Raw genomic sequence first — 11,208 nt, 5'->3', positions numbered from 1 at the left:
TGGTTGCCTCCTGACCCTTGTAACAAGTGATTGATGAGTAAATCTTGACTGCCTGACATTTTAGGCTCGTCAACGATCACATAAATAATTTACTGACCAGAGGAGAAGGCAGTGGATTCTGCTGCCCCAAGAGGATAGAAGTTGTGCTCTCCTACTCTCCCAAGGGCTCAAGAGGCTGAGCACACTAACACGTAGAAGCCTTGCATCAGTCTGAAGCATTAAAATGACCAAAATCTGTTTGCTGTTAGGTGCTGTTATCAATAGGTTGTTTTATGCGTCTTTTTCTACTTCAAATTGTTTTGATCTTCTCTAAAATGGGATTATTACTGAAACACTAGCATATGCAAATGTAAAAAAAAAAAAAAAAAATCATTCGAGCAAATGAAGTTTTGCATTATTCCCATTTTGATTTGATTTACACATCAAGATTCCTTATCTACAACATTAAACAGTTGATTGAAATTTGTTAATGGGGTGTGTTATTTGGTGTGCTGTGTCATTAGCCTCGTTCAAAAGAGCTTCACGCAGCAAAAGTGAAGCCACTGCACTTGTCTTTGAAATTACAGAGTTGATGTGAGTTTACTTCATCGTTAAGGAAGAACTTCAGTTAATATGCACATTAACAAATTAATAAGGTTTAAAGCCAGGAGAACAAACGTCGGCTCGTAGATAAACTCCAAATCCGGAGGTGGTCACTGCCAAGCACATCACAGAAACTACATCACATGAAGGTATTCTGGCCAGGGTGGAGGGTGGAACTGCAAACAAGTTAACAAATGGCAGGACTTGATTCTTATTGTTGGCTGATTTAATATAATAGAACTTAGTAGTTGTAAAAAAAAAACAACTATTGGTGTCATATTTAAAGAACTGTTAATACTTGGTGTCCTTAATGCTTTAACATTAATTTACCTGATTAAATTTACAGTTTGTCCTGGCCTGATTATTCTGGTATAATACACTCAAGAGAAAGGTTGTGTAGTCTAATTGCAGCCCTTCTCATATTGTATCAAGGCTTGTTGGAAGACACTAGTGTGACAAACACAACTGAAACACAGCTTGCATTAAACAATTGACCCCATTTTCACTCTCAGGAGAGGAAGCCTGTTAAATGGGCTACACTAATAATACTCTGATACATTATATGAAACAGTAACAGTGTATAGATGCAGTGTATAACAGCTCAGCTACTGCCAGAATTTGTCCTATTTATGGCTTAAAAAACATATAGAAATAAGGTCAATTAAATTCTACAGTCAATTAAGAAACTAAAATAAGATAAAACTCAAAAACTCTTTAATTCAGACCCGGAAACATTATTGCAATATACAATCATTCTGAGCCACTCATCATCCAAAAGTAACCTCTGCCATTTAAAAGAGGAAAAAAGCAACATCTTTACAACTTCCACGAGATGCAGTAAATTGCGCTTTTATGGGTAATGTTCCCATTAAAGAGTAAAAGCAATCTGAGACGTCAAGACAAATGACAGCTTTTGAGTGCCATCTGCAATCTCTAGCTTCACAAACTCAATTATTCATAATGCATTTATGAAGTCCGCTGAGACTGCGCTGTCACTCCTGTTCAAACTAACGGGGAAGAGCAACATAAAGGGACAAGCTCTTTGAGATGACAATGGCCTCACAGATGGCACTAGTGTGTTTATGCTGCCACCTGCTGGGTAATAACCATAACACAAACACAGAGGCTGTCAGACAAAAGAAAGCAACACAAGAAACTACTGTAATTAGAAGTGAGAAGTTTTTATTCCTCAAAATCAAGATCAATTCTCTAAGGGCAGAGAAAAAAACCCTCCATATCAATATGATATAGCAGTAGTCCTTATTTAATTCTTCAGAATCTAATTAAATCATATCTGTCTGTCAGTTCATCTGCAGTCTTTCACACCGATCATTACAGATATCAGTGTAAAATAATGCACAGCTCTCCTCTCTCCAGGGCGAATATCAAAATGAAAAGAGAAATCAGAGTGGCTGTGGGTTAACCAGGATCACGTTCTCTCCCCGGATAAACAGCTGGTTGATGTGGCGCATGTGGACCTTGCCGTACATCTGGGAGTCTTTCCTGTGACGCACCTGTGGGCCCTGGGCCTTCAGCGAGCCCTTGTCCTTCTCCTGTGTGGTTCTAACCGTGTCTGACAGCTTGAACTCTGTCCTGCTGTGCCCTCTCGTGCTGGTATGGTGAGCAGACGGGGGTTTGGGGTTTGCAGGCTGATGCTTGCTGGCCGCTTCCTGGACTTTGTCCTTCTTTGTCGGCTCATCACCTCCTGCGTTCTCCTGGAGCTTTAGCTTCTCAAAGAGCTGTGCGGAGATTTTGGTCACATTAAAAAAAAATGTAACTCGGAGCTTCCATTTCTAATTTTCATGAAATCAAACTCCATTTTTGTACTATTTATGATCAGTGTTTTCAATCAATAGCCAGTCAACAAATTTCCAGTCTGTAATTACCTCTCTATATAATAATCATTGTTATCGGAGGGTTCTGCCATTCCTGTACAGGAACGCTGTTGTGAGCAAAACTACCCCAAAATCCATCATTTTTGACTTCTTTATTAAAACAGCATGAATTTCTTTGGCTGTGCTGGTGTCGCCAAATCAATCAGAACTGAAATTATATACATTGGAACTTTTAACTATTACAAAGTAGAAACTATATTCCAGTCAGACTGTGCCTACCCGTGAAATGGTGAGGGCTTTCTCGTGGTACAGTGCCTCTCCGAGCAGCGGCTCTCTGTAGGTCTCATCTACGTCTACCATTGCCTGAAAAAAAAAAAAAAAAAGAAAATATGAAAACCAATATCATGATATGGATCATTTCAGATTCAGCATGCGACAGCTGTAAAGTGAGTGGGAAAGCGCTCACCATGTTCCAAAACTTATCGAAGGCTACGACGAAGCCGGAGCACACCCCCCTCAGTCCCTTGAAGGTCCTGATGTGAACTTTGACCCTTATCCTCTCCTCAACGCAGCGGTACAGCTCCCCCAACGGACTGCCTTTACATACTGAAGACACATGACAGACAGGCTTCACAACTGCGTCTACAGCCAATCACTTACTGAAGGAGTTCACCTGCAGAGAACGAGCCAATGGGAATATCTGCGGGACGGACGCTGTTCATTCCTCCACTGGAAAAACCAAACAATGGGAAAATCTCAGGCTGCTCTGAAGGCTCATCGTGTCACACTTTACTGGTGGCCGATATTTCAAGCACAATGGTCATCAGCTTTTGCTCCAGTGACATGCTAAGTATTGCAAACCAACACATGGGGCAGAAACATTAGCATTCTAATATCCCTTCTCTTATCACTTAGTGTCTGAGAAGTTGTGTGCTTTGTGGTGGAGACTGCATCATGAGCCATAAGGAGAGGGGGCAGACAAACAGTGCTGCAAAGATCAACAGAAAATTGTTCATTATTTATTATAATGTTAAACATGTTTATCTATACCAATGTAAGTGAACATCTTAAGAGTTTTGGACAGAACAAGCAGTTCAAAACATATCATATTGGGCCCTGGGAAGTGGTCATGATGTGTGGTAATCATCCACTGTTTTGTTTTTGATAAGATTATCGATTAAAAGTAAAAAAAATTAATCACCAGTGTAAAATATTTTTAACTGCAGCCCTATTCACAAAATCTAATCCTAAATGATACCAGCCTATTGAGTTAACCCCAGTAAAACTAAGTGGATTAGTAGCAGTGCTAGTGGTGGTGGTGGAGGTGGTGTTGGTGGTAGTAGTGGTAGTGGTGGTGGTGGTGGTGTTGGTGGTGTTGGTGGTGTTGTTGTTGGTGGTGTTGGTGGTGTTGTTGGTGGTGGTGGTGGTGGTAGTGGTGTTGGTGGTGGTGGTAGTAGTGTTGTTGGTGGTGGTGGTGGTAGTAGTAGTAGTGGTGGTGGTGGTGGTGGTGTTGGTGGTGTTGTTGGTGTTGGCGGTGGTGGTGTTGGTGGTGTTGAACCTACAGGGCATCCTTGTCAGGACATTTTTCTGGGTCTTCTGCCTCCTCCTCCGCGGGGTGCCGCTGCTCTCCCCCTCCTCTGGTTCGGCCACCGGGTTGTTCACCATGAGCTTCTTCAGCCTTTCGATGCGCTCCGGGTCCGCCACCCCTTTCATCGCCTTTTGCCGTCTTTTCTCCACATTCTCCGGCTTGGCTCTGCCCCGGCCGCCCCGCAGAAAGCTCTCATAATCGGACACGTTGTTGAAACATTTGATGTTTGGGAAAGGAAGCGATACGGAGGGAGAATACAAGGCGACGAGAGGGTCAAAGCTCTCGGAGCAGACATCTACTTTAGCTGCGTCATCGTCCTCGGCTCTGCCGCCAGTCTCCGCCTCGCGCTCCGGTGCCGCTGAGGTACCTGAACATGATGCAGTTACCTTTTCTTTACCATCTGATTGGGCACTTTTTCTTTCCCTCTCCTCCATGTTTGAAATGAGTACAGGGCGGCGCGGGGAATCCTGGGAAAGTTCTTGACGTCTGAGTGTCAATCCCGGAAGTGCTATTCTGTGTGGTTTCCCAATGTTTCTCTTGTAATAATTTCAAAACAGTGTCCCGCTGCCATGTGCATCTTTAGAAATCACTCAACAAACTCCGCCGGGAAATAGTCCAGCCTGTCAATAGACTGCAACTTCCGGTAATAAGTGTTTGTGGAACCTCTTGTCCATACACAATCTTTGGCACAAGATGGCGCTGAAACACAGACGATGTACGGCCATCGGTTTATTATGTGTTTAGTAGCTTCTACGTAAATCAGGTTCAGTTATTTAATTATCTCATGCAACAGAAAATATGAATCAATATATGACGCTGGATTTTTAAAGAGGGCAAATAAGCAAAATTTGTTTTAACTTCGTTACTTTAGGCTTGTGCTCCGGAACGTTTGTTCGTGCTGTCCGCTGTATCACAACGACAGAAATCGCTGACGGACACTAACCAATGTGTGAGGTCGGACAACTGCCTCAGAATAAATGTAGATATCAGCTCACATAAACGTGCTTCCTTACTAACCCTATTAGAAATAAAGGAGCAGCTAGATTAACGCATGGAGTTAAGGACTAACGTCAAGTGTAAGTGAACATGTAACTAATGTGTCCCATCGTCAGGCGGATCTCATTTTGAATTGGCTTTGACTTCTAATTAAAGTATCTGTGCTCCTGGTTTGCCTGAAAATATTAATTCACCGTCACGTCCTGAGAATGCGTTAGCTCATTTATTGTGTATTCATTCATTGGTTTTTTCTTTCAGGAGCACCCTCATGCTGATTGGAAAGGCCTGCAGATTAGGTGGATGTGTCAGACGTAGAGCTGTCAAACTCCTGTCACGTCTCTTTACCTGTTCCAGCAACATGGCCAAGAGCAAGTTCGAGTATGTCCGCAACTTTGAAACAGACGACACGTGTCTGCGGAACTGCTACATCGTTGTGAGACTGGATGGGCGCAACTTCCACAAGTGAGTCTCCTGTTCGAGGGACACGTGTGTCATCTGTGTGAAAACATGAGGCTGATACTTCATCACACTGTCTTTGCCGGTGTGGTTTCAGGTTTGCAGAGCAGCACAAGTTCACTAAGCCCAATGATAACAGGGCTTTGGGCCTGATGACCCGCAGTGCTCGCTCTGTCATAGAGGAGCTGGAGGATATTGTCATCGCTTATGGGCAAAGCGATGAGTTCAGCTTTGTTTTCAAGAGGACCTCCACCTTGTTTAAGAGGAGAGCCAGGTACTTAGACTGGTGTCGTTCTCACGCGTGCTTTTCACGTGTTTGCTGCATTTTGTCTGACTTCCCTTCGTTCTCTGATCTCTTCTGGCAGTAAGCTCATGACCCATGTGGCCTCCCAGTTCTCCTCCTCATATGTGTTTTACTGGAAGGAGTATTTTGGTGAACAGCCGCTCTTGTACCCCCCGGGGTTTGATGGACGTGTGGTCCTGTATCCTAGCAACCGCAACCTCAGAGACTACCTCAGCTGGAGGCAGGCAGATTGTAAGTACAGGCTGTGCTCGAACAAATCACACGTTTGACTTCAAGACAAATCCGTTCATTAAACTGACCAGGATAAAAGTTGACAGACTGTGTTTTTTGTGTCTTTTAGGTCACATTAATAATTTGTACAACACGGTGTTTTGGACATTAGTACAGGGAGCAGGACTCCCCACAGCCCAGGCAGAGGCTCGCTTAAAGGTGAGAGCGAAACACAACCTTAAGTTAATCACTTTTTGTTTGTGTATATGCATAGATGAACGTGTTTCTATAAATACACTCGAGCTTATATTAATATCAAAAGGGAAATAGCAATACACTTTCTTGTTTGTCCCTTTAATCTTCTATAATTAACAGAACAAGAACAAAAAAGATCTTCAAAAAAAAAGTAATAAAGAGGAATCACCTGCATATTTAGAGGTTATAAAACATGGACAAATGTATTATTTATAACAACGTTGACTCATGATCACCTGACATTTAGTCCAGATAGGATTATTCAAAACACAGGTTACATCTGACTCCAGTTTTCAGGTTACTCAGGAGACTGTAGGCCCATATCAAGGTGTCCTGCCTCAACAAAGCACAGCAATGAAACTTCCCACATCTCTATCTGTCATAATTATTTACAACCCAATGTACTTAATTGTCTTCTCCACTTAAGCATAGAAGATTGCCACTTATTAAATGTGAATGTGTGCTTTGATCAGTTCACTCGTACCTTTGCCTTTTTTTACACTAATTAATTTTTGATGTCCATTACTGGTGAAGGAATTAGCTGATTAGTCAGCCAGTCAGTTGATAAGGAATTAGTCAATGACGGCATTACAAGGCATTTATCAAATAAGTAGACCAAATGTTTGCTGCCTCAGCTTTTCTCCAGTTTATCATTATACGCCGAATACTCTGTGTTTTTGACTGTTTGCACAGCAAACTAATCAACTTGAAGACTTTAGTGTCCGATAAGATCTGATGGTAGAATAACAATACTAACAATGGGTTGATTAATGGACAATATTATCAGTAGATTAACTGATAAATTATAGTTGATTGCAGCTTTATTATCCATGGTCCAACTTAAATATCTGTCTCAGATTTTAACAGCCTCAACGAATTATTTTGTGTGTGTGATTAAAAGTAGTTCTGAATAACGCATAACTGCATAACCTGCACAACTTTCAAGACAAGAAAATGTTATGTTATAAACAAGACATGGTTCTGGATGCAGTTGCTGGTTTATTCTCAGTGGAAATTAACACATACACCACAAATTAGTCACATCCGTAGCTGCAAAAGTGTGAAGGGAAATAATGCACCATATTGATGAGACGGAGGAGCAATGTCTTTTTTGAGAACACCAGGTCTGTCTCCTTAGCTGCCCCTGATTGGCGCATCTGTTCTCTGGAAGTCACCTCATTGTCCCGCGCGCTGCGAGGGGAAACTCATGATGATGTGATGACAGCTGACAAGTTGTGGAAATGTTCGTTCTGGGTGGATGTTTGGGCAACATGAGTCATTCACATCTCATCAAACCTTTGTGCTTCCAAGTTCCTTTGTCACTATAAAAACATTTCTATGAAGAAACATCAACAAAGGCACCCGAGCTGGGTTTTGCAATATTCATGTTCTTGTGAATAATCGTATTGTTTCTCCCTCCAGGGAACATTAGCTGCAGACAAAAATGAGATCCTGTTCTCTGAGTTCAATATCAACTACAACGATGAACCTGCCCTGCACAGGAAAGGCACCACTCTTATCTGGGAAAAGGTGAGCTGCTTAAAGGGATTCAAGTCCACACGATTCCTACAGAGAAATCCACTTGGATAACTTCTACTCTGTTAGACATCTTTGATTTTTAAAGAGTGATGAAGGTTTTAAGTCCGCCACTGTGCCCACCTCCATCTCAGCTGTCTTATCTGTTTCCACTTCAGCTAATGATATGTGACATTTCCCCCACACGTCCCTCTGCCTCAGCGTCTGTGCTCTGTGTAGGGTTTCCTCCTCTGTGCTTGTCAAACATCGTCAGAAAAGATTGAGCATTTTGCAGTTTTGACTGACACCAAAACCCGACATTTACTGTTGATGTTTCAGGAAGCTGAAATTTCAGATAGTGTTCTGTGTGCATCAGCAGATAGACACTTCAACAGGTCCCTGTTCACTATGTAGGAAAGCATATCAACTTTAAAGTCTTTAATATTAGATCTTCAGACCATAGTGAACTGAGAGGAGAATAAATTAACTGCTGCATGGCAGGATTAGAAATGTGATGAGTAATTTATACAGGAATCTATTGGAACAGGTAACATTAACAATTGTTTAAGGTGGATTAGTAGCAGGGTAGGTGGACCTCTTACAGGAATAGTAGATATTTTTGGAAAGCACTAGTTTTTGCAGAGTTGTACAAGAAAATTGATATTTTATCATATCTGCCCATTAAATGTAAAGCTGCAGCCAGGAGACCAAAAGACTCACAGAATCAGCTACCCTGTCTCTGTCCAAAGCTAGAAAACAAAACATCTACCAGCACTCTAAAGTTCACTATTCTAGGTCATGTCTTTCTTTATCTAGTCCATGCAATAAAGGAAGTTGTAGTTTTACAGCAGGACTATTTGTTGCTTAAATGCAGTGACCTCTGGGGGTCGCCAGGCAACCAGCAGACAGATGCAGTAGAGTTTTTCTTTTTTTTTTTCCTCAAAAAAATCAAGCTAATTGTGCTGCTCGTGTTCCTCGTTCTTTGTGCCCAGCGAGACGAAACTATCACTAAACGTGTGAAGCTACCTGACGAAGAGGAGAAGGAGGTGCCCGTGACGCGCAGCAGGAGGAGGTTGCAGGCTTGTCACTGTGACATCATAGGAGAGCAGTTCTGGGAAGAACACCCAGACATCCTGGAGGACAGCGACTGCTAACAGCTCCTGTGCTGCTGGGGGGAGAAAAATAGTGAACTGAGCCAGAATGGTTGAAGTGGACCCATACAAGCAGGGGACAGATTGTAGAACAGCTTGATGTCGACTGTGTGTCAAACAAAAATGCTTCCCATGATGCTTGGTGCCCTTGGATCTCTGGAAAGAGCATTGTTTAAGACTGAAGCCTGTGGTGATTGACTTTATAAGATTACTCTCTCACATCCTTAACATATTCTTACGTATTAAACTTCTATCTTAACATTCCCTTAAAGCAGGAAGTTTTCTGTTCACGTTGCCTGACGATGTCTGTCATGTTCTAAGGGATGTCGATAATTTCATTATCTTTTAGCTGCAGGTACCAAGGACGTGCACAGCAGTTTGATAGCTACAGTCTAGTGTATCGAGCTCTCCTAAGCTTGCTTATCCCAAAATATATCTTCATTTGATATCATGAATGGCATTTAGAATACTACCATCACCTGATCCATCAGCGTGTTTCACATGATTCCTCTCGACTTACTGCATTTCTGTGCTGAGGGGTTTTTATCTGCGTGAGGGCGATTTTTATCTGTCCTACCTTCAGAGCGGAGTTCCTAAAGTTTAAATTTTAATGATTCAGAAAGCCCATCTTCCAAGTGTTCAATATCATTCACAATTTGAAATAATAGAGAGCATATCTGAGGTAGGAATCAGCAGAGTAAAGCAGAAACTAATATCTTGGCAGTAACGAGTGGCCTTGTCTTGCAGCCAGAGCACCATTTAGAGATGTGAATGGATTTGGCGGCCTGCACTGTCATCAGTGCTAAGAATACCTCACACACCCTGCGTACACTCTATCCCTCTGACATGTGCTCTGTGGCATATTTATCATCACACTTATAAATGACCGGCTCAGTATGAATGGCTGCTGGAAGCTTGAGGTGGCAGAAGCCTTCTGTATTGTGTTACTGTAGTAGGCTCGGTTACTGTTAGAGCTGTATTTTTGGTTTTGTGACCTTGTTAAAAGCATGTAGCTTCTGTACTGTACTTTATGTAACCACCATTCTACTCTTTTATGTGCATTTGGGATCAGATTCTTTAAAAGTAGTTTGTTTTAGTAAGACCTCTATAATCGGTTGATGTGCAATTACACGCTGCTCTTCAGTCTGGTTGGATGCCGAAGTTGTTTGTTTCTTAATGACTTCAACTAAAAAAGTTCTTGGATCAGTTCACTTGGATGTTTGCCAAACTCAACACATACAGTGACTCGACATATGGCCCTATGGTATAGAAACCACAGCATGTTGAGGCAAGTGGTGCAGTTATTTAAAGACAGCATGTGTTTACATGCTGGGCCTACACTTAATCCTGTTGGGCCACCGGTTAGAAAACACTGAGGAAAGTTAGTTCACACAACATTGGACTTAATTAGCTCTTTTTCCTGTCGTCAGTTCTGATTGGTTGCGCAGCCACTGAGATGTATGCAACTTCACATATTGTTCAGCAACTGAGGGGAAAAATGTTCATGTAGATAGAGATAGCATGAATTTGTGACGGCAACGTTTCCCCTTTGTTGAGAAGAAATACAGAAGTATCAACAAACTGGTGCTAACATGGCTGTAAAGCCGCCATCGTTTGCAGTTACAGCTAAATAAAATCCAGTCGATTCTTGTTACATTGTGCCGACAAGTGAATGTATCGTGATACAACAGTCAATTTGAAGCTGTGCAATATCAAATGTACACATAAAAATAAGTGAAAAGAGTTCTATAATGTCCTTGGTATCATCAGGATTATCTCAGCTTGGATTGGAAACTACAAATCAATAACAGAAAGTTTGCACTGAAAACTGAAGATGTGGAGTTTGTAACATGGACGCACTGACTCCAATAAAAATGTGTTTTATTTTGTGGCATGATGGGAACTGTAGGCTCAAACATTCTTGGAGCTTGAAGCAGACTGCACTGGTTGAAAGTGAGGATATCTCAGTCTCAATTTTAATCACTCCTTTAAAAATCCGTCTCTTGACAGTCCACCAACTTTGGGGTAGTTCAACAGTAAATTGCCGGCGTTTCCCTTTAAAAACTAATGCTGAATAAATCATACAGCCCTTAAACAACCTGTGACCACTGTGACCACTGTTCCACCGTTTCTCGGAGTGGTTCAGTCTATGCATTTCTCATCAGGCTATTTTCAGTGTTTCTCGTACATCTTTTCATCATATCCTGGCTACACCTCAGTAGACCGCTCAGTGCGTGTGTGTGTGTGCGTGCGTGCGTGCGTGCGTGTGTGTGTGTGTGTGTGTGTGTGAGATGAAGGGGAGGGGTTGAGAATGAA

The 11,208-nt window shown here is 42.1% G+C and overlaps 2 protein-coding genes across 4 annotated transcripts; one reads left to right on the top strand and one right to left on the bottom strand.

Moving 5' to 3' along the window:
* Positions 1–1,414: 1,414 nt before the first annotated feature.
* lsm11 (LSM11, U7 small nuclear RNA associated) lies at positions 1,415–4,618 on the bottom strand. The gene is made up of 4 exons (XM_070836676.1): positions 3,980–4,618; positions 2,884–3,023; positions 2,697–2,780; positions 1,415–2,321 (listed from the first exon to the last, which is right to left on the bottom strand). Exons 1-4 carry the CDS (start codon positions 4,437–4,439, stop codon positions 1,986–1,988), a joined length of 1,020 nt encoding a protein of 339 aa, XP_070692777.1. The 5' UTR covers positions 4,440–4,618; the 3' UTR covers positions 1,415–1,985.
* On the top strand, positions 4,325–9,182 carry thg1l (tRNA-histidine guanylyltransferase 1-like). 3 transcript variants are annotated; one of them, XM_070836679.1, is made up of 7 exons: positions 4,325–4,368; positions 5,356–5,463; positions 5,555–5,731; positions 5,823–5,992; positions 6,102–6,190; positions 7,649–7,756; positions 8,734–9,182. In XM_070836679.1, exons 2-7 carry the CDS (start codon positions 5,360–5,362, stop codon positions 8,893–8,895), a joined length of 810 nt encoding a protein of 269 aa, XP_070692780.1. In that variant the 5' UTR covers positions 4,325–4,368; positions 5,356–5,359; the 3' UTR covers positions 8,896–9,182. The 3 variants fall into 3 exon arrangements, with proteins under 3 accessions (XP_070692780.1, XP_070692778.1, XP_070692779.1); XM_070836677.1 differs by lacking the exon at positions 4,325–4,368 and adding an exon at positions 4,681–4,720 and having other exon boundaries at positions 5,260–5,463; XM_070836678.1 differs by lacking the exon at positions 4,325–4,368 and adding an exon at positions 4,977–5,081 and having other exon boundaries at positions 5,260–5,463.
* Positions 9,183–11,208: the final 2,026 nt, after the last annotated feature.

Source organism: Pempheris klunzingeri, chromosome 9 (assembly GCF_042242105.1).
Source record: "Pempheris klunzingeri isolate RE-2024b chromosome 9, fPemKlu1.hap1, whole genome shotgun sequence".
NCBI classification, from domain to species: Eukaryota; Metazoa; Chordata; class Actinopteri; order Acropomatiformes; family Pempheridae; genus Pempheris; species Pempheris klunzingeri.
This window is presented reverse-complemented; position numbering and strand designations above follow the sequence as displayed.